This window comes from Ictidomys tridecemlineatus, chromosome 3 (assembly GCF_052094955.1).
Source record: "Ictidomys tridecemlineatus isolate mIctTri1 chromosome 3, mIctTri1.hap1, whole genome shotgun sequence".
Lineage (NCBI taxonomy): Eukaryota > Metazoa > Chordata > Mammalia > Rodentia > Sciuridae > Ictidomys > Ictidomys tridecemlineatus.
Window position 1 is genome coordinate 55,613,612 of NC_135479.1, and position 26,537 is coordinate 55,640,148.

Here is a 26,537-nt window from a genome sequence, read left to right on the forward strand (position 1 = left end):
GATGTCCTGGCTCTTCCTGCTCTGAACATGCAATGTGTGATCTCTGTGGTCAGATCCACTGTTGTCGCCTGGCAAGTGACAGCGTCCTCTCTCCTCTCTGGCCTTTGAAATGGTAGGTTGGAGGACTCGCTTCTGAAAACGTGAGGTGGGCAGAAGCTGTGCAGAACTTCAAGCAGCAGGAAAGGACGTTGTGTGGAGACATTTTGCTTATTACAGCTTTCATTTCGTACCTCGGCTTCTTTACCAAAAAATACCGGCAGAGCCTCATGGACGGGACCTGGCGACCCTACCTGAGCCAGCTGAAAGTACGTACTTCCTGAATCTCTCCTGACTGTGTCCACGCCTGGGTACCAATGAGGTCACACGACCACAGGAACTCAAACCTCCTGGTGCTCTCTTGCACACTCACTCCTACCGCTCTTTTAGCACCAGGCCTGGGACCTGGGTGTCTGTGTCCTTCTACCTTGCCTTGCATTGTGGCCCACTACCCTTTAGGCCAGCCAAGGACAGAATCTCACTTCTCAGTAAAACTCTTCATGGGAATTTGGGTCCTCTGGTCAGAAGCTCTCTCTTGGCTCTCCTCAAAATAGTAAAACCCAGGAGACCCAAACAGAACCTTTGTTTCTCTCAGATCTTTCAGCTCCAGAGCCAAATGTCATAGGAGCAGCTACTCATTGCACCTTGTCACCAGGCCTCAAAGCCGCCTAATTTGTGCCTGGGACTCTGAGACACGCCCACCACAGCTCAGGTGATTCTGCCAGGGCCTGCACAGGTGGTCTTTATAGAAGTAGATGAATCTATTCCCGGCTCCTTCCTCTACACCTCTCCCACCCAACTTAATGAGGTAGGGGAAGCGCTAGTTCCTGATCGAAGGGGATTACAAGCTGCACCTGAACCCTATAGTCAGGATAATTCCTAATATTCCCATGGCATATTCACATCACTCATTATCACTAGTTCACAAATATTCAGTGGGCATCCAGTGTGACCTACACTCCATTCTACAGGAGTCTCAGAAGTCATCCAAGATCAGGATACCAACAACATGTTCACAGAGGATCTTAAATTCATAAAATTCAGCTATGGGAAGCATCAGCACAAAAAGTTCACAATGTACAGTAAGGGATGTCTTCCAAAATTCATTTTCCCCAGAACAAAACAGATGCCTTTGAGGGGGGGATAAATGGTTGATTTCCCAGATTATCTCATAAAATCCTACTTCTGTGATGATTTGCTAAACAGTGATTTAAAGACTATTATAGTACTTGGAATGGTATAAGTACTAGTTAAGCTATTATAACATAGCAGTACTCGTTGTGTTAACTAGTCATGTTAAAAGTACTAATTAAACTGTTATTTTGTTCATCTTGAACACTGGTGGAAAAGAGGAAATTGTTGAAAGAACCATCATTAACTGAGCAAATGAAGATGAGCTGCTTTGCAGCAGCTGGTGGAGGATTTTGCTGGCTTTGTTTGGGGTTCTTAAACATTTTGTGCCATAGACTCCTTAGTCTGTTTTCAGCTTCTGTAACAGAGTACCTGAGATCGGGTAATTTATAAAGAGCAGAGATTTTTTTTTTTTTTTTTTTTTGGCTTATGCTTCATGAGTCTTGAAGCCCAAGAGCTCTGACATCTGGTGAGGGCTTTTGTGCTGTATCATCCCAGAGTGGGAGCCAAAAATACAAGAGAGGGTGAGAGCCAGAGAACAAGAGGGGGCCAAACTCACTTTTACAACAAACCCACTCTCACGATGACTAGCCCACTCCACGGTAAGGACAGAAATCCCCTTAGGAGGGCCTAGCATCTGTCTCCTCATCACCTCTTATTAGGGCCTCCCTCCCAGATCTGTGGCATCACAAAGTTCTCAGCACATGAATTTCAGGGGCACACTCAGACAGTCTGCTAAAAACTACTAATGCCTTCTCAAAATAAAGCCGCTGTGAATAAGATTAAAAGAAAAATGTTAAAACTCTATCGGATCCCAGGATGAGAACCTTGAAGGAGCTGATTTCTCTTTAACAGTTTGTTGGATGGTAGAGCACGGGCCATTTGTGCCCTTAATAGATCAAGTTAAGGGACAGGAGATGGTTTGAAGAGATTTTCCTGGGGCAACTGGGCAAAGCACAGCCCAGAGAGGAGAGAGACAGAGGAGTTGAAAGGGACTAGGTCTGACTCCCCAAAACATTTCAACTAAATAAAAATAGCCAGGCACAAAAGGTCACATGTTGTCTGATTCCATTTATATTAAATATCCATAATCAGAAAAATCCATGGAGACAGAAAACGTATTAGTAGTTGCCAAGAGCTTAGAGTAGAGGGAAATGAGGAGTGATTATTTCATGCGTACGAGTTTCCCTCTTGGAGCAATGAAAATGTTTTGGATATAGACAGAGCCGATGGTTGCACAACATTGCGAATGTTCTAAATGCCACTGAATCCGACACCTTTAAAAAGGTTGGTTTTCTGTTGTGTGAATTTTACTTCTAGTTTTTAAAAATTGTATATGAGTCATCGATGAAAAAGATTGCTTGTAGGAAAATTAAAATAAGCAGATAGAGACCAAAAGAGAAGAAAAGGAAGGGTCTGGGATCCCTGATGGGACCCTGGAGAAGCCGTGGGGGAGAGTTCTCAGGGATGGTGGATGCTCTCTGCAGGCAGATGTGCAGAGAGGGTCCTGCGAGCAACCCTGGGAGTAGGATGTTTGGGGCAGGCAGGAAGCCTTTCTACCCCTTTTTGCAAGGTGGTATAATAGATGAAAGTTTCAGACTGGCAACCAAGAGATGTGGTAGAAAAATAAATGTAGGAGGTTCTATATTAAAATATAACCCATCTCTAGCAGAAATTTGGTTTAGGTGAATATAACAAAGAGCAATGGGCTATTTTCTATTATTATTTATCTATCAAGAGAGAAAAAAAGACTATCAGGACTTCAACAAAACACCTGATTCCAAAAAATGATCACACCCCCATGCACACTCTTTGGGGGATCCTTGATCTTGCTTTTTAAAGTGAGATCCGGGTCCACCCCCGCCCCACTGAGAAAATGCTCGTCCATTCTGAACACAGGTGTTCACTTCCACCAGGTTCCCATCCCAGTCACCCCAACCCTGGATCCCCTGAGAATGCTGACGGATGATGCCGATGTGGCCGCCTGGCAGAATGAGGGCCTCCCGGCAGACCGCATGTCCATGGAGAACGCCACCATCCTCGTCAACTGTGAGCGCTGGCCACTCATGGTGGACCCTCAGCTACAAGGCATTAAGTGGATCAAGACCAAATATGGAGAAGACCTCCGGGTCACCCAGATTGGCCAGAAAGGGTAAGTAACTGAACACAAAAGTCACCATTTTGCCATGGATGCAGGAAAAAGAAATGTAAGTGTGTATGTATGGCACATCAAAATATATTCTGCTGTCATGTGTAACTGAAAAGAACAAAAAAAAAATTTTAAAGAAGAAAAGAAATATCAGGAGCAGACATTAGGCCTCCCCTAGCTTGTCTCTCTTCTCTTGATCTCACACAAGTTCCTTCCTGGTTGCTCCTGGTTCTCCTCCCAGTTCCCCCACCTCTAACTAGGGAGTTAGAGTGGGTACAGAATTTACAAAAGGTAGTTTTCTGTGAATGGATACTTGTGCTTATTATACAACGGTGTGAATGTACCCTTAAAGTGGTGCAGATGCTAAATTTTATATTTTGTGTATTTTCCCGTAATGAAAAATACAGTCACGTGTCATTTAATGACAGGGATTCGTGATGATAGGTATCCTTGGTATGCAGTTTTATCATTGTGTGAACATCACAGAGCATTCTTTTTTGTTATTGTTCTTTTTAGATACACACGACAATAGAATGTATTCTGACATATTGTACATACATGGGATATCACTTCTCATTATCGAGGTTGTGCCTAATGTGGCATTACACTGGACATGTACTCATCCATGAACATAGGAAAGTTGAGTTCAATTCACTCTTCTTTCTATTCCTATTTCCCCTCCCTTGCTTTCATTCCCCCCTTTGTGTAATCCAATGAACTTCTCTTCTTCCCCACCACCTTATTGTGGGTTAACATCCACATATCAGAGCGAACATTCAGGCTTTGTTTTAAGGGGGATTGGCTTATTTCACTTAACATGATAGTCTCCAATTCCATCCATTTACCAGCAAATGCCATGGATTTCCAGTTTTCCCAGCATCATTTGTTGAAGAAGCTATCTTTTCTCCAATGTATGTTTATGGTGCATTTGTCAAGTATGAGATAACTGTATTTATGTGGGTTTGTCTGTATGTCCTCTATTCTGTACCATGGGTCTTCAATGCATTTTTTGTTACTATAGCTCTGTAGTATAATTTACTATAATTTAAGTTCTGGTATTGTGATGCCTCCTGCTTTATTTTTCTTGCTAAGGATTGCTTTGGCTTATTTTTCCAAATGAATTTCATGACTGCTTTTTCTATCTCTATAAAGTACATCTTTGAATTTGGTAATATGGCCATTTTGACAATATTAATTCTGCCTTTCTAAGAACATGGGAGATCTTTCTATCTTCTGAGACCTTTTTCAATTTCTTTTTTTAGTGTTCTGTAGTTTTCATTATAGAGATATTTCATCTTTTTTGTTAGATTGGTTCCCAAATATTTTATTTTATTTTATAAAGGGATCATTTTCCTGATTTCCCTTTCAGTTGATACATCACTGATATAGGAACACAAATGATTTATGAGTGTTAATTTTAACTCCTGCAACTTTGCTGAATTCATTTATGAGTTCTGGAAGGTTTTTGGTGGAGTGTTTTTGGATCTTCTAAATATAGAATCATGTCTTCAGCAAATAGTTTGAGTCCTTTTTTTTTTATTTGTTTCACCTAAATTTCTTTCTCTGTCTAATTGCTCTGGTTAGAGTTTGTCAAATGCTTTTTCTGCATCTATTGAGATAATCATGTGATTCTTGTCTTTAAGTCTATTGATGTGATGAATTACGTTTATTGATTTCCATATGTTGAGCCAACTTTGCATCTCTGGGGTGAACCCCACGCAATCATGGTTCACGATCTTTTTAATATGTTTTTGTATGTGACTTGCCAGTATTTTATTAAGAATTTTTGCATCTATTAGCATACTAAATCGATTCAACCACATCAATGTTTATAGCAGCTCAATTCACAATAGCTAAACTAGGTGCCCTTCAGCAGATAAATAGATAAAGAAAATGTGGTATATATACACAATGAAGTGTTACTCAGCCATAAAGAAAAATGATATTATGGCATTTGCCAGTAAATGGATGGAACTAGAGACTATCATGCAAAGTAAAATAAGCCAATCTCAAAAAAAAAAAAAAAGGCTGACTGAATGTGCTCTCTGATATGCAAATGCTAATTCACAATAAGGGTGGTGAGTAGGGAAGAATTGAAGTACTTTGATTAGACTAAAGGGAATGGAGGGAAGTGGAGGAATGGGAATAGGAAAGTTAGTAGAATGAATCAGACATAACTTTGGTGTGTTCATATATGAATACATGAGCAATATAATTTTTACATCGTGTATAACCAGAAGAATGGGAAGTTGTACTTCATGTATGTATAATATATACATTCTACTGTCATGTGTAACTAAAATGAACAAGTAAATAAAAGAGTACTGGGAACAAAAGAATTTTTGCATCTGTGTTCATCAGAGATATTGGCCTGAAGTTTTCTTTCCTTGATGTGTCTTTGTCTGGTTTTGGTATCAGGGTGATACTACCTTCATAGAATGAGTTTGGAAAGGTTCCTTCCTTTACTATTTCATGGAATAATTTGAGAAGGATTGTTGTTAGTTCTATGAAGGTCTGGTAGAACTTAGCTGAGATTTCCTCTGGCCCTGGGCTTTTCTTTGTTGATAGGCTTTTGATGACATCTTCAATTCCATTGCTTGAAATTGATCTGTTTAAATTTTCTATGTCCTCATGATTCAATTTTGGTGAGTCATTTGTCTCTAAAAATTTGTCAAAGTCTTCAAGATTTTCTTTTTGTTTTTTCTTTTTTCTTTTTTATTTTCCCTTGGTAATGGGGATTAAGGGGCACTCGACCTCTGAGCCACATCCCTGGCCCAATTTTGTATTTTATTTAGAGACAGGGTGTCACTGAGTTGCTTAGCACCTCACCATTGCTAAGATTGTCTTTGAACTTGTGATCCTTCTGTCTCAGCCTCCTGAGCTGCAAGATTTTCTATTTTATTAGAGTATAAATGTTCAAAACAGTTTGTGATTATGGTTTGTATTTCAGTAGTGTCCATCGTGATATTTCCTTTCTCATCATAAATTTTAGTAATTTGAGTTTTCTCTTTCTTTCTCTTTGTTAGCTTGGCTAACGATTTGTCATTTTTATTTATGTTTTCAAAGAAGCAACTTTTTAGTTTTGTTGATTTTTTTGTTGTTGTTCAATTTCATTTATTTTTGGCATAGAACATCCTTACACAAAGTGAGATAGGTATGATGTCACTAGGTGGCATAACCTTATGGAACCACTGTCATATAGGCAATTGATTGCTAACTAAAATGTTGTTTTGTGACATATAATAGTCCATTAAATAGTTGTTTTGTTTTTTTTTTAAGTGATGGAGGCAATATTTGAACCCAGGTTATCCTCATTGAGAGATCTGAGATTTATCCAACCTAGCACAAGTGAGGTGAGGTTTGCTTCTCTGGTCATGTGTCCCTAACATGCCCTCCCACGGGTCTAGTTCACCCAGGATTGTTTACACCCAATGTGTAATGTTAAAAATAACAGTTAAACACCTTTAATCCCAGTTACTCAGGAGGCTGAAGCAGGAGGATAGAAAATTTGAGGTCAGGCTCTGCAACTTAACAAGACCCTGACCAAAATAAGTATTGGGGTTGTAGTTCATTGGTAGAAAGGGTCCCTAGATTCAGTCTCATGAACTATAGATAATAATTGCAAAACAGAGCAAATGATCACCCAGGAATGACTGATATATTTTTATCTACATCTTCAGTCACAGAATAATCTAACCTTAATCTTCTTCCCAAACTTTGGTTAAAATATCCCTTTCTAGTCAACAGAATGCATTTTAGATAGAAGTGTAATTGGGTTTTTTTGGGGGGGGTGGTATTGCTCATTACTACATCCCCACTACCGCAAACACCGCCTGACACTTTGTTGGCCTTCAATAAATATTTGTTCAATTAATTCTCCGTTCATGTCTATTGACTACTTTTCTGTTGGATGGTTTTTTAGATTTGTTGTACTTTATTTGAATGCAAATGCTGTATTATCCATACAATGTGTAATCTTCTTTTGTCAAGTGAATGAAAAACCTGTCTAGGCTTTTTATTTGGGAGATTTGACATACTATTGTTTATTTAATTTTGCTTTTATTTGTTCAGACTTATCACCCATTTCTTCTTCGGATCATCTTTAGAAAAATGTCTTTTTTGTCCTCCAGAAATTTTATTATATTTTAGTTTTCTGTGAACTTTCTTTTTACACTGAAATCCAGTCATACTTTAAGTTCCCTAAATGAGATGCAGACTAATTTTCCAAGTGGTTAGCTGCTGTCCCGATGTAACCTATTACATTTTCCATCCTTTTCTCAATTAATTAGAAATGCCATTTTACTGTATCATTATTGTATGAAACAGCATTTTTGTTCTTTTTATGTGTCTCATACTATACTAGCTTACTGACCTCGCTTTTAAATTATTTAGTTATAAATTCAGTCACATTAATTGTAGTATTTCTCATTACAAAAGTAATGCATTATAATTGTGGAAAAGGTAGCGAGAAGTAATTACTGATAAAAAGGAAAGTGGACTATGATTGTTGCTGCATGGTAGAGCACTTGTCTAGCTAGTATGCACAAAGTCCTGGGTTCAATTCCCAGCACATTACTTAATTAATTAAAGTTAAAAGGGTTGGGATGTATATAGCTCAGTGGTGTGGTGAAGCACTTGTCCATCAGGTGTGAGACCTGGGTTTCAATCTCCAGTACTGCAAAAAAGAAAAAGAGAAAAGAAATAATACTTTCTATAATTTATCATTCAAAAATATTGTTAACTTGCTAACTCTTCAATACTTGTCTTTTAAGAGTTCTTTTGACTGGGTATGGTGGTGCGTGCCTGTAATCTCAGCGACTCAGGAGGCTGAGGCAGGATTGTCACAAGATCAAACTCAGCAACTTAATGAGACCCTCAGCAATTTAGTAAGACCCTATATCAAAAGAAAAAAAGAAAAAAGCTGGGGAAGTAGTTCAATGATAAAGCATCCTTGGGTTCAATTCCCAATCCAAAAAGAGAGAGAGAGACTTTTTTACACACCTGTATTGTTGAAGTTATATAAAATATTTTAGTATTAGATAATATGAGTCTCCTTTCTTCTTCATCATTTTGCTAACTGGCCTTATGGTATTCCTTTCTGATGACTTTAAAATCTTTTCTCAAGTTATGCAAAATTTTTTGTTCTGTTTGAATTGGAATTACATCAAACTTATAAATTGATTTGGGGAAATTCATTTATTATGTGTTTATTAAATGCTACAAAGCACTGAAAAGTTCAGAGTAACCTAGATACTCATTGATTGATTGATAAATAAGTTAAGTTATATAAATAAAAGTCTAATATCCAGTCATTAACCTTTGCTTTGGGAGAATATTTAATAGCACAGGGAAATGTTTAAACTATATTTTATTTATGAAAACTGGGTTTTAAAGTAAAGATGCCATATGAATTCAATAGTATAAAAACTAAATTTGAAAATACAATATGGCCCTCTGTATCTGCAGGGCAGAAATCCACAGATTCAACCAACCACACATCAGAAATATATGAAAAACACTGTGCCTATAGTGGACATATATAGACTTTTTTCCTTTGTCATTATTCCCTAAACAATAGAGTGTAACAATGATTTACATTGCATTTACTTTGTATTAGGTATTGTACGTAGAAAGTATACAGAATGATGTGTCTAGGTTAAATGCAAATATTACGTCACTTTATAGAAGGGGCACCTGCGGATTCTGGTGTCCACAGGGGTCTGGAACCCCACAGTTACCAAAGGATTGCTGAATGTCCAGATATATCCAGTAAATGCCACATTGCTAATGTAGTTATGATGAATTTCCATAATCTTTTTTGTATTTTGCAATTTCTCCCTATTTCTAAAAATGTACAAAATTACATCAATGTCACTTGAAATAGAGAAAAATGGGGCCACTGAAGACGTTTCAAATAGCTGTGCCTCCAAGTGCACTGCCGTGCCTTGAAGGCCACGGTCATCTTATTAAATTGCCTCTGAGTGCACACCTGGCCACAGGCTCACACGGCCTGACTCGCTCCCCCCAGCTACTTGCAAACCATCGAGCGTGCCCTGGAAGCTGGAGACGTGGTGTTGATTGAAAACCTGGAAGAATCCATTGATCCTGTTCTGGGACCTCTGCTGGGGAGAGAAGTCATTAAGAAAGGACGGTAAGGTTCAAGCCGTGTGGCTGCCCCTGTGTGAAGAGCTGGCTCCCCACCCCAGTTAGAAATGGGGAGAGGTCTGTTGGCTAGAATCTCTTCTCCTCTGCTCTTGTCAAGGAGCTCCCTGTAGCCAGCACACCTTTCTGTCTCCCAGCAGAGGGCTGCTTAGCTGCCCTTCTCGGGTAGAGAGGGCTTTTTGGCATGAAATTTGCTTTTATCAGTCAGCAACCCGTCGACTTCCTTTTAAATGGCCACAGTGTGCAGTTTAGGAGGAATCTTGGAAGGAAAGTGGTCAAAAAGCAGACTGACACGTAAGTATGAACATTTGATCCAAGTCAGACATCTGGGTTCTGAGAACCCAACTCCTGACATTTGATATGCCTTGGACACATCAGTTCAGTGGTAGAGCACTTGGCCTAGAATATGCAATCAATCAAGCCCTTGGGTATGATTTCCAGCATCCCCTCCCACACCCCCACATACACAGTTCAGTTCCATCGTGGGTGCCATTATGGATTCAGGCTTAGAAAGAATAGGGCAGAAAGAGAAATGAGAAGAAGTAGAAAAGCCATCCTCACTAAGACAGGGAGTGATAATTATCATGAAGGCATGCTTGACTTAGGATCTTAGTCCATTTTCTGTTGCTTTAACAAAATACCTGAGGCTGAGTAGTTTAAAAAGAAAATAAGTTTGTTCAACAATTTGGAGGCTAAAAAGGTCCATGATCAGGCAGCTCCATCCTTTAGGCCTCTGGTGAGAGCTTTCTGGTTCCGTCAAAATATGGTGGATGGCACTATGGCAGGAGGACATGCAAGAAAGACAAAGAGATCGTATGGCAAAACAGGAAGCAAGACACTGATTGAGGAGCCAGGCTCATTCATCTTGTAACCTACTCTCTTTGGAACTTATCCACTCCCACCAGACCTGACCCACTTCAGAGAAGCAGCATTAATCCCTTCCCACCCCTGTGACCTAATTACCTCCTTCCACTCGGTCCTGCCTCTTAACATCAATACCATAACACAGGGGAACAAACTTCTGGCCTGTGAACTTTTGGGGGACAAACCATATCCAACTGTAGCAAAAGTCTCACCCACTGCTCAGGCCCTAAGCTGCTTTTCCATGCTCATTTATGTGCTTAATTATTTTCACCCATCAAAGTCATTCTCTTGTCAGCCACGAGAAAAAAAAAAGTATGACCTATCATAGCCTAAAAACACCTTTGTGCAAAGTACAAGATGCTGCTTCCTCCAAACACTTTACTGCCATCTGCTGGAGCTTTTCCATAATATACTGTACTGACCACCACCAGAATGGCTCTCCCTAGAGTTGCACAGTGCACATATTAAATGTGGTGGCCAAGGGAAAATTGGTTCCCTTCCAAACCTGTACCCTAAATTACAGCAAAGAAAGATCCAAGGGTGCACGTTAGACATGCCTAGGAAAATTACATCTGAATATAGCAACATTGTTGGCTATGATCTTGGGGAAAAAAAACCTCACAGGAAATCACCCCACCTTCACATGAGCCTGTATGTTCCAGATTCATTAAAATTGGAGACAAAGAATGTGAATACAATCCCAAGTTCCGGCTCATCCTTCACACCAAGCTGGCCAATCCTCACTACCAGCCCGAGCTGCAGGCTCAGGCCACCTTGATCAACTTCACCGTGACCAGAGATGGCCTGGAGGACCAGCTGCTGGCCGCCGTGGTCAGCATGGAGAGGCCAGATCTGGAGCAGCTGAAGGTGCGTGGGGTGTTCCCCAAGGAAGGGAGGAGGAAAGCGCTCTGCTACTAGATCCTGCAGTGCGCCCTACACTGGGAACGGGGGTTGGGGCTGCTTTCCTGGCTACCAAGAAAGTGAACTCTGCAATATGGTGGAAGAAACCCAACCCCATAGAGCCACCCAGAAACACCAAGTTAGGAAAAGGAGAATATAGTAAGTTAAAACAGAGGACAGGCAGGAAAAGGGACACTCCTACAGCCAAGAGCAGGGCCTGGCACAGGACTCTGATCCCATACATCCCCACGCCTATGTCCAGTCTAAGTGGAATCAAATCTGCAGTGGTAACAGAAGTGGGTTCGACCCTGCTAGGGTTGTGCCTCAGTCAGCTCTGGGTGCCATAACAACACACCATAGACTGGGTAGCTTGAGCAAAGCCATCTACTGTTCCACAGTTCTGGACGCTGGAAGCCTGAGATGAGGGTGCCGTAGGATTGATTTCAGGCCTTCCCTGGGACTCTACCTCTACAGTCATTTATTTACTGAACTCCCATGGAGCACCAACTGCATAACAGTCGAGGTTATAGGTACAGAAGATAGAGCAGTGACCACAGAAAACCATGCACCTGTCCACATGAAGCTTATGGCCTAGTAGAAGTATCTGCAAAATAAGAACGTAAACCAAGAAATGATATCATTTCAGCAAATGATAAGGATTTTTTTTGGTATAGGCTCATAATGGAATTTATTTTTTTAATTTTATTAGTTCTTCTTAGTTATACATGACAGTAGAATCCATTTTGATAAAGTGTACAAGCATGAGGTATATCTTATTCGGACCCTATTCTTGTGGGTGGGCATGATAGTGGGGTTCTCTAAGGTATTTTCACAGATGTTCATAGGAAAATCATGTTAATTTTATTTATTTACTTACTTACTTATTTATTTTTGTTTATTTATTTGACAGTCGAATGCATTTTGACACATCATACATAAATAGAGTATAACTTCTCACTTGTCTGGTTGTACATAATGTAGAATCACACGGGTCCTATAGTCATATATGCACATAGGGTAATAATGAAATCATGTTAGATTTAGTCCACTGTCTTTCCTATTTCTATTTTCTCTTCCTTGGGTTCTCCTTTATCTAATCTACTGAACTTCTCTTCTTCTCCCTCCCCATCTCATTATTATGGATTGGCTTCCACATATCAGCAAAAAACATTCAACCTTCGGTTTGGGGGGATTGGCTTATTTCACTTTGCATGATAGTCTCCAGGGATAAGAAGTTTGAAGAAAATAAAACAGGGTGATACTAGAAAGCTAACGGGCTAGTGGTAACCAAAAAGAGTTCTGGGAGGAGCTGGCATTTGAACTAATTCCTAAACAACTTGAAAGCTGCTCAACACAGAGCATTCCCAGCCAAGAGAGCAGCAAATTCTGGTCTTGAGATAGGACTGAGATAGACCAGGGTGGCCACAGCTGAAGCCTCCACATGTAGCCTTTGGATCTTTCCATGGATCCAGCTGCGTGAGGACAAAGGAGTTAGAGCTGCCTGAACTTAACTCCCTGGCTCCCAAAACTGGAATAAAAGGTGCCCAGTCCCTTGGAATATGAAGCCTAACCATCAGAAAGGGAAAAAATGAGGTGGGATTCACTTGGATGCCAGTCTCTCTCCAGCCTTGGAGAAGGCTCTTGCAATGATCTTGTCTAAATTGGGTAAAATGAGCTTCTACTGTTTTGTTTTGTTTCTTCCAAGCAAAGCATAGGAGAGCTGTTCATTTGGGGGCAGTAACGTGGTGATAAAGAGGACAAGCTAGAGAACTAAAACTTGACCTTTCCCTCTATTCGCAGCAATCAATTACATTTAGTGACACTGAGTATATCAACACTGTGCTAAGGATAGCACAAACATCCCGCAAATAGGGACTGATATTAACCCCACTGGAAAGAGAAAAATCAGCCCAAGTCTCAAGCCTTGAACAGTCATTCCCTTTGTCTGAGTGGAGGATGAGTTCCAAGATCCCTCTTGATTCCAAGACCAGTTGAGTTTCAAGCCACTGGTCTAATATGGCAAGGTATTTGCATGCCACCTCCCCGTTCTTTTATGTCATCTCTAGGTTACTCATAATACCTAATGCAAGGTCAATGCTGTACAAGTAGTTTTCATACCGTATTGGTTAGGAACTAATGGCAAGAAAATAGTCTTGTATGTGTTCACGAGAGACACAATTTTTTTAAATATTTTTGGTCCACGGTGGGTTGAATCTGCACATGTGGATATGGAGGACAGTAGTGTAGGGTACTGTTGGGTTTTGACTTATCTGCTCATCTCCTGTTGCTTGTGGTCTCAAGCACCCCACTACTTGGCCTCCACTTTACAGTCTCCAAGGGCAGGGACTCTGGCTCCAGGAACGATTTTTTTTTTTTTAATTCAGACCTCTCCCCAGCATAGGATGCCTTGGGCATCTCTGCCTTACTCTTTCTTCCTCCTTATTTGCAGTCAGATCTCACAAAACAGCAAAATGGATTCAAAATCACACTCAAAACACTAGAAGACAATCTGCTCTCGCGCCTCTCCTCGGCATCTGGGAACTTCTTGGGAGAAACAGCTTTGGTGGAGAATCTGGAGATCACCAAGCAGACTGCTGCTGAGGTGGAAAGAAAGGTAACTTTATTCTAGATGGTTCATGGAAGCAGCCCCCCCCCCGGTTGGGGTCCTCCTATGATTTTTCTCTGCTCAATCCCTCAGTCTTACTTTTTTTTTTTAAGAGAGAGAGAGAGAGAGAATTTTTAATATTTATTTTTTAGTTTTTGGCGGACACAACATGTTTGTTGGTATGTGGTGCTGAGGATCGAACCAGGGCCGCACGCATGCCAGGCGAGCATGCTACCACTTGAGCCACATCTCCAGCCCTCAGTCTTACTTTTGGAAAAAAAAAAAGAAGAGTAACAGATAGCATTTCCATCTTCCCACCATTCTTCCAAGCAATGACTACCTCACATTCTGTGTTACAGTTTCTACTTTCTGGAAAATGCTTCTGACATCTGGGCTCCACAAACTTAACTCTGTGCAGTCCTGGCTTTCTGTTCAGGGAATCAGACTTCAAACTGAATGCCTCAGATAGTTTGTGGAATGGCCCTGAAGCTAAGGAATCACATTGCTGTTCAAGTTCTGAGGTTCAGGCATGATTGCATCCTAAGAAAACCCACCGGACTAGCAAAATCTCCCAAGTCTGATTTTAATGAGAAAACTTCAATGACATGGCAGGAAACTCAGTTCTCAAACTCTCTATCATCCTGGGAAACAATTAGAGCAGATAGTTTCCTTCATCCATTTCACAACATTTGGAAGGTTTTTATTCCCCGTTGCAGAGAACTAGAAGATGACTTGATGAGGAAGAGAGGCCCAGTCTCTCATCCTTTCCCAACAGACACTCAAACCTGGATAGGCCCTTTTGCAATCCCAGTCCTGCTCTTGGATCAGAAGACCAGTTGTGATTACTCATTCTGATTCAGATATCACACACATCTTAACAGTGCCCGGGAACAGTAAACCTTGGAATGAATATGCTTATTGCCGACTTACTGGGGTTTCTCCAAATATGAAAGACTTTTCCAAGTAGAGACAAAGTAGAAAACTGGAAAAGTAATGGTCAGAGCAGATAAACCAGATCAGACCCACTGTGGGATAACAGCTCTTCACTCAGATTGGAGTGATAATCCCCCAAAAGAGGAGGGTATAGTCTAACCCTGGCTCAGAAGAGGATCTGCCCCTCAGCTTTTATTGCCATTTATCTATGACCTCTACCTTCTCCAGACGGGACCAAAGAATTTGTAAAGCAATGATGGCAGAAAGTCCTCTGCTCTGGGCAGGAGAGATCTGGCTCACATACGAGTAGGTCAGAGGATGGATCCACTGTGTAAAAATCAGTGAACATTTATTGAGCACTTGCTGTCTTCCAAGTATCACATGAAATATTTTTATTTCTTTTGTTCATTTTTTTTTTGGTTGACTCCATAGCTTAGCTATTGTAAATAGCGCTGCAATAAATTCAAGTGTGCAAATATCTCTTTGATGTGATTTCATTTCCTTTGGATACATACCCAGTAGTAGGATTGCTGCATCATCTAGTTATTCTATTTTTAGTTTTTTTGAGGAATCTCCATGTTGCTTGCTACAGAGACTATAGTAACTTCTATAGATCTTTCCTAATTTTAAAGCTACTCACTTTATTTCACTTTATGAATTAACCTTGCTTTGTTTATATGTAAAAATATATGTGACTTTTAAAATATATTTTCAAAGAGTCCAAAATTAAGCAATGTATTTGCTTCTTGCCAAACAGCATAAGGATTAGAGAGTACTTTAATTCTGATCATTCCCTCCCAACTTCTGTTATTGTTTTATAATATAGCTAATGTTGTCTTGTTGCTGCTGAGAATCTGCTTTCAGTCTAATTGCTACTCCTTTTCAGCTTTGTCTTTTTTAATTGCTTTTAATAATTTCCCTTCTTCTTTGATGTTTCCAAATTTCACCACATAGTCAGAATTTATTTTTTTTATTCGTTGTACTCATGATTGATATGCTTCTTCAAGATAAGCGCTGTAGCCTTTTATCAATTTTTGAAAATTCTTAACTCCAAATATAGCTCCCAAAGTAACTTCCAGCCAGAAATCATGATGCAACTCAGGAGGCTGAGGCAAAAGGATCTGAAGTTTGAGGCCTGCCTGGGCAACGTACTGAGCACCCCTGGGTTCAATCCCCTGTACTGAAAAAAACAAAAGAACAACAACAACAAAAACTTCAAATATTGTCTCTATTTCATTCTTTCTATTCTCTATTTCTTCCTACTAGGACTATCTGAATCTTCTCATTCTATCTTCCAAGTCTCATAAACTTACATATTCTCTACCTTTGTTTCTGAGCTGCATTTGTAACAATTTCTTTAGGTCTCTCTTCCAGTGTGTTTCTTTCTTTTCAACTCAAGCCTCTTATAGTTACCTGTACATTTTTTTAATTTAAATAACTGTCTTATTTTTAGAAGTCTAGTTTGTTCTTTTTCACATATGCCTGTTCTTTTGGTAATGACCTTATTATGTGCTTCTTTTATATCTACTTGTTCTGGAACAAGGACATACTTGTTCTGTTGGCCTTCCCAGCCCTTTCTAGACTTTAAAGACCACTATTCATGAGATAAGGTTTTTTTTTGTTTTTTGTTTTTATTTTTTTGCTTCCAGAAATGAGGGAGAATATGCAGTATTTCTTTCTGTTTTAAGTTGTTCAGTCATCTTTCGTTCTCGGGGTGCCAATCCTTCTGGGATTTAGGAGGTGTTCACTTCATTGGAAAAGGCCTTCTAACTGTCCCCTTTGGTAGCACTTCTTCTTGTTGTGAGAACATCTTCAATAAGGATCATTGCTTTTTCTTGTGGACTTTCACAAGTTATCAGTAGTTGATTCTATTTTGGAGTCTGAGGGCAGAAAGCATTGAGGTTTGTATTTAAGTGACATGTTCTTACAGAAAGCTCTTTTCCTGTTGCTTAGGTTTCTCTTCTTATTTTTTTTAAGAGAGAGAGAGAGAGAGAATTTTTTAATATTTATTTTTTAGTTATTGGTGGACACAACATCTTTGTTGGTATGTGGTGCTGAGGGTCAAACCCAGGCCGCACGCATGCCAGGCGAGCGCGCTACCGCTTGAGCCACATCCCCAGCCCTCTCTTCTTATTTTTTAACCTGTGATAAGAAATTTTCTGAAAATAAAAATACTCCATTAAAAGAGATTTTCTTTGTGAATTTATGTATTAACTATTTCATTAAACTTTTTTTTTTAAAGAAAATTATTTTGCTTCTTTCCATGGACTTCCACTGCTTGGCATGGAGTTCATTTTAAAGCAATATATATTTTTCGCATTTTGAGGAAATCATCTCATCAGCTATGGAGCTAAGAAGCTGGCATATTTCCTAACTATGAGAACCGACAGCTCTCTGTGAGAGCAAGATTGTGTATATTGTCCTTCCATTCAGGCTTGATATAGGGCTTTTCCAACTTCTTCCCACTTTTCCCATTTCCATTCACTCCACCCCATACACAGACACACACTACGCACACAGAAAGATCAGCTTGATTCTCTGGAAGCCCTATTTAGTTTGAACAATGGCCTGCTATTTATTTTCTCAACAGGTCCAGGAAGCCAGGGTGACTGAAGTAAAAATCAACGAGGCCAGAGAGCACTATCGGCCAGCAGCTGCCCAAGCCTCTCTGCTCTACTTCATCATGAATGACCTCAGCAAGATACACCCAATGTATCAGTTCTCTCTCAAGGTGATTTATATCTGGAGTTTGTTTTTTTTTTTTGAATAATCGTAATCAAGCGATGTTAGGTCTCTAATGTAATTTCCCATGAGAGCTTATCCATGTGCTTCATTAGTTAAGGCAGATCTTGAAGATCGGGGCCAGGAGTACTGCTTCATTGGCTTCAGACCTGTATTACAGGTCCTCATTTCTTTAATTGAGTCTTATATAATTCATTAGAACAGAAGCAGGTGCCACAGCAAGGCTGAGCTTCATTCATTCCATAAGCAAATTCAGTATGGGTGGATACTGGATGTGTGCATGTGGGATGTGTGAACGAGGATATCAGAGAAATGTCAGAAATTATTCCTGTCCCCAGAGATGATTGGATATGCACATCACTTGTATTGATGAAAGACCAGTGCAGGCCATCATAACAGTCAACTTTAAATTACTTTTCTTATTACTTTAATATCCCCAAAGCAACTGTTTTATGGTTGTTGCAATATTCCTGAAGCCAAAGTTGTTAGCAAATTTCAAGTGCTGACTAAACTCATCTTACCCATGAAAAAATAAAACCCATAAATTTTAAGTGAACCTCGGAAACTATCATTCTCCCCTAGTGAATTCATTAAATGACCACAATTAAAGAAGCATTAAGAGGAGATCAAACGTTTCTGAGCAACTTCGTTGGTTTGACCCAACAGAGAGGACATGCACATGTACAAATAGGAGAGAGACAGAGAGAACATATGTATATGGACACAGAGATTTCACACACACACACACACACACACACACACACACACACTCACACATACCTCAGTATGTGTATTACATGCTAAGTCATCATGTGGAGGTCAAGGTGTGGATATGGTTATGAATGCCTGAGAAATCAGAAGACCCCCCCAATACCTGGGGTTCATTTAATTGGAGAGGGCTTTTCACCATTTCCCAATCCTTTCCCCTTAACTCAAAGTCTCTGCAGATTGGAAGACATGTGGTTATAATATTTTATGTTTTTAAGAGAAACCCGATCCTTGGCCTTATAGTCAGATTATGAAAACATATGAAAGAAATGTAAGCTATTTCAAAAACAGAAATAAAAGTTAGCATAAGCCTAATAACTACAGGGTCATCTCCCTAGTTCCAAGAGTAGTTGAAGTTGACTATCAGAAGCCTACTATGGTGTCTTGGAAAACAAGATCTGAGATGAAAATCATGAAAATGTGGGCTAAAACATGTTATCAGTTGCTCTGCAGCAACGGCATCTTGATCTAGGAAACCCTGAAGCACTACTTTTAAAATAAGAAAGAGGTGCACATTGGGTCTCCATGTTGTTATGAAGAATTGCCAAGGACAACTACGTTTCACTGATTACCTAGATCATTGAAAACAGATGGAAATTCTGAATGATAAATAGCTGTGGAAATGGGTCTTCAAAAGAACAATGCATTTGAAAGTCTCCTGTGATTTGATTTTTAAAAAGCTGGCTACTGGAGTTTCTATAGTCTCAGTTTTCATATGAGGATCAATTTTGCAGTTCTCATTTCTGGCACACAAAGGAGGGACATTCTGAAAACCCCAGAGAGACCAGTGTGCCAGGAGCCACATGTCCCATCTTTCAAAGTGTTTTGAGCAAGAAAGCGTTAAAATATTTGTACTTGCTTTTACACAGCAGAAATTCATCCAAATGCAAATTTTGAATGAACTTGAAGTTCAACATGTGGTTAAGATGGGAATGAAAGCAAAGTAACTTTTTCTTCAAAACTCAACCAAAAGCTGGGAGACACACATAGAAGGCACCAGAGTGTCATAGGTGAGGGAACACCTCCTAGGATATCCTGCAGACTGCTGAGAGACCCAGCGTAGCTTTGTGTGCACTTTATAGAAAGGCATGACTGGAGGAATACCATTTCTTCATAAGATGGGAAAGGGATCATCAGATAGACAGAAGCAAGATGAACACAGATCAGGGTTTCAAACAGGGAACCCAAGGTCTTGTTGATCTCTTCTCTTTGGTCCACAGAAGGCTTTTCAAATACATGAATAGGTTACCAATATTTTAAAATAAAGAGGATTAGTCTGAAGGTATACCTCAATGGTAGAGTGCTTACCTAGATGCATCAGACTTGGGTTCCATCTCCAGCACCACAAATAATATTACAATAATATAAAGAGAATTCACATAAATACCAATTTTGGGCTTCTCATGAAAATTTGGAAGATTGACAACATTGTACTCATATTCCACATGGCATGAATTTGTAGCTGCTTCTCCCTAGGTGGGCACATGCCCTCTGTGTCCTGGTAATCTTCCTCCTCCCTATTTGGTCTTGTACACCTGGTTCCTGGAGGCATTTGAGTTGGACAGTCTTGATCTAGAGCATCCCTCATTCTCTTGGGCATTAGCAGAGCAAAGTGATTCATTCATTCAACCATTCTTTTTTAGCCCTATAATATGCACAGAGCTGGACTCGATTTTGAGAAATGCAACTATTTTTATTCAAGTAGAGAGACAAAACACTAGGCAATCACTCATGGGCCCTAAAAATGTTCCAAAAGCTTGTGAGTATCTACCAGGGGAGCGTAAGTCAATAACCAGACCATGTAGGCAGAACAGACCTTCTGGAGAAAGCTGTGGGAGTGAGGATCAGGCCCAGCACCAGTGTTGTTCAAAACCACAAAGGGAGAGAAACAGGGAAGTTCTTCATAAGTTGAGGGAAAAAAAAGAAGTCAAATGAGCTTAGTATAAAGAAAATCCTGGATGTATTCAGATTTTTCATTTTCTTTAACTCTTTTCCTGAATTGGGAATCATTTTATTTAAACTTAGTAACTCGAGATTCGTTGCTGATTACTGTTATTTTGATAGAGCCTTAGAAGAAAGCTATAGTAACCACCTGGAAAAGATATCCATCCATCTCCATGGACCTATTCTGCACATGGAAGCTTCTCAAATTGCACTGTGTGGTTCTAGAGAGCTATTGTTTCATCAGCTCATAGTCAACTAATATTTCACCTAAAATCCACCAAGTGAAGGCAAACATCACAATGGTTTGGTTTGAAGATTTTGCTGAGATGAAGACTCCAAGGGCTTTGTTAACGAGAAGAAATGTAGATCTGTGAATGGAGAGAGAAATTCACATTTTTTTTTCCTATTTTGCAAATGAAGAACTACTGAGACTCAAATCTTATGTGGTTTCCATCTAGGTTCAAATACTTGGTCTCAAAAAGACTTTAGATTTTTTTCTTCTTTTTCTTCTTAAAACCACAAAAGAAAACAGAGAAGAAACTAGAAATCTGCAGAACCAAGAATCTAAAAGGTCCAATTGTATCTTGGCTTTTATTTTCTTTAAGGATTTGTTCTATTCATGTCACACTTAAAGGATAGCATTCCAAATATTCATTTTTTATGAATAGTCATTATTTAAGTTTAAAACAAGAGAAAATTAACTTATGTGATTTTTTTTTACTGCCCATCATACCCATAATATATAGTTCTAAAGAAGAACCCAAAGCTGGCTGTACACCCACCATTGCAGAAGGGTTCATAAGGGAAAAAGGACACTTTCAAGGACTCTTCAAATGACTGCAAAATTAATAGGAAAAGAACAAATAATATCTGAGACTCTGATCATTATCAAAGGAAAAATCATTAACTAAAAATATTCTCACTGCCTGCTATGTGCAAGGGTCAGTTCAACAAAGTTGTACGGAGGATTGTTTCTGCCCCCAAGAATTTTATCCCATGCTGTAGAGCATCATTAATCCCAGCTGTGTCTACTTTCTATTCAGGTAGTTATCCAACAAAAACTTACTGAATTTAAAGTGTATTGACTACTGGATGGTTGTTCTTCACTGATCAAAGCCTTGGGCTCTTCTCTGTATGTCCTTGTATTTGATCCTTTTCTTTTTACTAAAAGAACAATATCATCACAGATTGGGGAAGTTATAAAGTTATAAAGAAAAGAGTTTTATTTCTGTTCACCGTTCTTGGTCCAAGGTCAAGAGGCCACATCTGGTGATGGCCTTATTGCTGGCAGAGTCCTTATTGAAGTGGGGCAAGGCGTGTGTGTTTCCTGGTCTCTCTCCTTATAAATCCACCACTAGGGGGTGCAGGGGCACACTCCTGTAATCCCAGCCTCTGAGGAGGCTGAGACAGGAGGAGGATCACGAGTTCAAAGCCAGCCTCAGCAAAAGCAAGGCACTAACAACGGAGACCCTGTCTCTAAATAAATTACAGAATTATGGATTGGGGATGTGACTCAGTGGCCGAGTAACCCATGAGTTCAATCCCTGGTACTACCCTCCCCCCACACAATAAAAATCTCTATTCAATTTTAGGAGTCCCACCCTGATGATCTTATCCAGTTTTACCTTCCACCCAAATTCCCTCTCTCTTATTCCATAATCAAATTAAGCTTCCACTCTCCTAATACCTCACACTAGGGATTAAAATCCAATATGACTTTTAAAAGGCACAAACTACATCCAAACAGTGGCAGCCTCTAATTGTTGATCTGAGCAAACTAAGAGCTAAAGCATCTTCTCTTGTTACCATGGTCTCTTCTTGTCTTCCCCAGATGTACTGGGATCACTTTTCCCCAGGTGGGCTGGAAAATTGACCACTCATATATAAAAGGAGGTCCATGTAAGTCACCAAGATGCCACCCTTCTGTCCTCAGGCCTTCCGGATCGTCTTCCAGAAGGCTGTAGAGAAAGCCGCTCCTGATGAGAGCCTCAAGGAGCGGGTCACCAATCTAATAGACAACATAACCTTTTCTGTGTACCAGTATACGACCCGCGGACTCTTCGAGTGCGATAAGTTGACCTACCTTGCCCAACTCACCTTTCAGGTAAAAGTAAAACGAAAAAATGATTTCTAGAAGATGGGTCATTTTTAGTGCCCACTCATCAAGTCTTAAGAAATTTTCTTTATTTTTCTTTTTTTTTTTCTCCCACTAGCTGGGATGAAACCCAGGGCCTAAGTTAGTGCTCTACCACTAAGTCATGCCACAGCCCTAAAACTTTCTTCTTCTAACATCACTTTCCAAAGAAGTTCCAATAAGATACATGCATGCTGCCCCCACATTGTCCCCCTCATAACAGATACGCTGAATCAATCATGGTACTTTTTCTTGCTGATCCTGGATGAGCTCTGATCCTTCTAAAAATATCCCTCCAGCAGCCACTACCAGTCCATCAAAACTAGCACTGAAGATGCAACTAGAGGGCCATACTGAAAACTAGAAGATTTTCTAATGCCATCAGAAGTTTTGTTCCATCAATATTTATATAGATAATAATTTTACTGACCTCACCTTCTCCTGGGTTAAGAAATCACACAAGACATTGTAGCAACCATGGCCTTAGAAAATTTTCAACAACTTTGGTTCTTAAAGGCCTGGGAAAATTGGAGACTTCTAATATTGCTGCAGCTTGAACGAGAAACCCTGGTCTTCCATTTAATTTCAATATCAAAAAGTCATTAAAAATTTACTTCCTTTCACTTATCCCCCTAATTATTCAGAATTGGGAACTTTTTTTCAATATATACCTTGGTAGCACAGACTAGACTATCTCAAAGGCCACTTCCAATTCCAAAAGTCAGATATTGTATCATTTTTGTGTTGACTCCATGTTCCAAAATCCAGCTCTATAGATGTGAGCATCCCTTAGTCCTCGCACGTTCTGTAATTCCCAGGCCAGCCTAAATGATAGCTTGGCCTTAGAAAATACAGGGGTTCCACCTCTCGCTGAAAATCATGTCTCTAACCAAGCCAAAAGCTTTTCCCCTCCTGCACACACTGTTGTAATTCCCTTCCAAATCTCTGCATTTTTCATTTCCCCCCCCCATCTGAAAGTCCTACCTTCCTGTTCAATATTCCCATTCTCTTAGCTTTTCAAGACCTAATTCAAACTGACTTAAAGAGGGCTGAGGATGTGGCTCCGTGATAGAATGCTAGCCTAGTGATAGAATACTGGTTTATTCCCCAGTACTGAGGGTGGAGGCCAGGGCAGGGGGGGACTACTTATAGAAAATTTAGTCGATTTAACCCCTTCCTTCCTCTGGCTTGCTGGCCACTCCCTTGTTCAGGGACCTCTCTCCTATTTTTAATTCACATATGTGCTTCTATTTTGCATAAATTCACATTGTTGATTCATATGTGTGTTTCTATTTTGCGTGTGTTCATATGTCACTTTGGCACTTTCCTCAAATCATGTCATTTGTATGTGTCATCTGCTCAATTAAATTTCAGGCACATACTCCGTGGCATTTTATGATTGATACATAATAAATGCCTGCTAACCAAGATATATAGTCATCCACCGGGTATATTTAAGTCACTGTGATATTGAGGTTGAAAACAGATGCACATAGGAGTAATTTGCATAAATATACACTTTCTTCCACTCCATCCTCTCTAAATAACCAAAATTGATGGGCAAGCTCTAGTGTCAGAGGCAGCAATAATTACACTGAGTGACAATCCCTAAGATCCCCTGAACCTGAGGCCACCACAAGCTAAAGAAATATGGTGTCGTGTTCCCTCCTTTGCAGATCCTCCTCATGAACCAGGAAATCAGTGCAGCAGAATTGGACTTCCTGCTTCGGTCTCCAGCACAGACAGGCACCCCTAGCCCAGTGGAGTTCCTCTCCCAACAGGCCTGGGGAGGTGTCAAGGTCAGTACTGCTTCCTGTGAAAAAATCAAGTTCTCATCTCTTAGTTTCCTCCTGACGCTTGTCCCTACGGTGTCAACAAGACTCTCAATTTTTGAGTTCAAGCATAGAGCGGTGTCCCTTTTCCTGTACACCCACAGGAAAAGGCTCAACCTTCTGAGCATGCATTTTGGTGTGTGAGGGCTCTGTCTCCAGGGGAGAAAGGAACCTTCAGTCCCTATAAACTTCTCTGAGCTGCCTTCACCTACCAAGGCTCAGGACTGGAATACGGGCTCTGTGGTGAGTCCCTGCGACTGATTGTGGAGCTGTTACTGCTGCAGTAGCATTTCTAAAAAAGCAGACATCTCCCTATGAATCTGAACTCAGACTCCAAGCAGGGAATGCATTTCAGTGATAGAACTCATGCTTATTGAGTGCCTCAGAAAGGCAAGGTCTCATTTCACTGCCTTGTCCGTCTTGGCAATAGGTATTATGGGTTTCCATTTAACATTTGAGGAAATTGAGGTCCCACTTCTTACTAGTGGCAAATTCAGAACTCACATTTTGGCCTGGCTGGGGGCCAAGCCCATTTTCATTCCATATTGTGCAACTTAGTTGGGATTTTACAAATGTTGAAAAGAATCAATAAAGTCCTTTCAATAGGCACTGTGCCTACATTAAGAAAACCTGACATGAAGCCTGCAGGAAAGGGCAACTGAGTGAATCCCAACTCCATAGAGTCCCGTCCCTACCGGATGAGTGACCTATGGAATGGCATCTGCATAAGATGAATCCTACTTACGATCGTCTATATCTGTTGCATTTTTACGGAGACTTGATTCACAAAGAATTATGAGTCTACAGCAATGGGATTGGTTTTCTTTCTCTTTATATATCTTACTTGGATTTTTTTAAGTAATTGTGGATTCACAGGCAATTGTAAGACATAATACAGATATATCCCTTGTACCCAGCTTCCTGCAATGATAACATCTTGTAATACCATATACAGTCACATATCCAGGAAATTAACATTGACATGATCCACCAATCTTAGTCTGATTTCACCAGTTTTACAGAAAGTGTGTGTGTGTGTGTGTGTGTGTGTGTGTGTGTGTGTGCTTGTGTGTGTTTAGTTAGAGGACATGTGTAGAGTCATGTAATCACCACCACAGTCATGACCCAGAAAGCTCCATTTTACAGAGCTTCCTCATGTTGGCCTTTTATAGTCACAGTGTCCTCCTTCCTTACCCAGTTCCTACTACCAACCAACCACGAATCAGCTCTCCATTTATATAACATTTGTCATCTCAAGGATATTATTTGAATGGAAACATATGGCACATAACTTTTTGGAATGGGCTTGTTCACTTAGCATAATTCCCTTGAGATCCATCCAAGCTGATTTACTTTATAACAAAAGCCCCGAAATAAATCATTTATGTGCAGGCTTTCCTCTTTAAAAAGAAGTCGTCTTAAGAAATTCTAGGCTAATTCCACTAATGCTACCATTGCTCAAAATCCTTTCCTAACTTCTTTTTCAGAGTCTATAGCTTATCCTTTCAATCAACCTTAGGACTCTATAAAAATCAGGAATCATCAAACTTTTCGTGAAGGACCACATAGTAAATATTGAGGGAACCACTCAACCGTGCCAAAGACACATACAGTGTGGAAATGAATGGACATGGCTGAGTTCCCGTAAAATTTTATTTAACAAAACAGGTGGTGGGCCAGATTGAGCCTGAAAGTTATAGTTTGCTGATCCTTGATTTAAATAATAAAGGTGGAATTTAATTTTTATTTAACTTCATTCATCATCCTGAGCCCAATCTGGTGAATGAAAAGGGAAATAATACAATGGGAAAGAAACAAAGGAGGATTTCCTTCACAACAGCAACCAAAACCACAAACTTACAAAACCTTTTAAGAATAATTGTAATAAATGCAGATGTCTGGGAAAGCCATCAACTTTTCTACCACACAGAATATGAAAAAAAAATAGATAACACTTTTAGAGTGTATTTATTCTAGGGTAGCACTGTCCAAAAGAAATGTAATGCAAGCCACATTTGTGATTTTAAATTTTTTTTATTACCCACATGAAGAAATGTAAAAAGAAATGAATGGAATAAGTTTTAATAAAATAAATAAAATATTTTCTTTGACCCGGTACAGCCAAAATATTATCATTTCCGTGAGGAGCTTTTATAAAATGATTGTGTTTGCTTTCCATTACTGTGACAAAATATCTGGAATAAACCACTTAAAAGGAGAAAATGTTTATTTTTGGCTCACAGTTTCAGAGGTTTCAGTTCATGATTGCTTGACACTGTTTAGTGAGGCAGAAAAACATGGCAAAAGTGAATAGCAGAAGAAAGCTGTTCATCTCAT

The 26,537-nt window shown here is 39.8% G+C and overlaps 1 protein-coding gene across 5 annotated transcripts in view; it reads left to right on the forward strand.

Annotated features, from left to right (window-relative positions):
- The window catches only part of Dnah9 (dynein axonemal heavy chain 9), a 331,866-nt gene that overhangs the window by 246,595 nt on the left and 58,734 nt on the right, over positions 1 to 26,537 (forward strand). For 4 of the 5 annotated variants that reach the window (XM_040269453.2, XM_005332884.4, XM_040269458.2 and 1 more), the window contains 8 exons: positions 117 to 305; positions 3,084 to 3,319; positions 9,345 to 9,467; positions 11,005 to 11,209; positions 13,692 to 13,856; positions 17,371 to 17,511; positions 22,168 to 22,338; positions 24,045 to 24,167. In XM_040269453.2, coding sequence (XP_040125387.2) covers positions 117 to 305; positions 3,084 to 3,319; positions 9,345 to 9,467; positions 11,005 to 11,209; positions 13,692 to 13,856; positions 17,371 to 17,511; positions 22,168 to 22,338; positions 24,045 to 24,167 — 1,353 coding nt within the window. Of the gene's footprint in view, positions 1 to 116; positions 306 to 3,083; positions 3,320 to 9,344; positions 9,468 to 11,004; positions 11,210 to 13,055; positions 13,267 to 13,691; positions 13,857 to 17,370; positions 17,512 to 22,167; positions 22,339 to 24,044; positions 24,168 to 26,537 lie in introns of those variants that run through there. The other variant, XM_078042898.1, reaches the window with a different exon arrangement.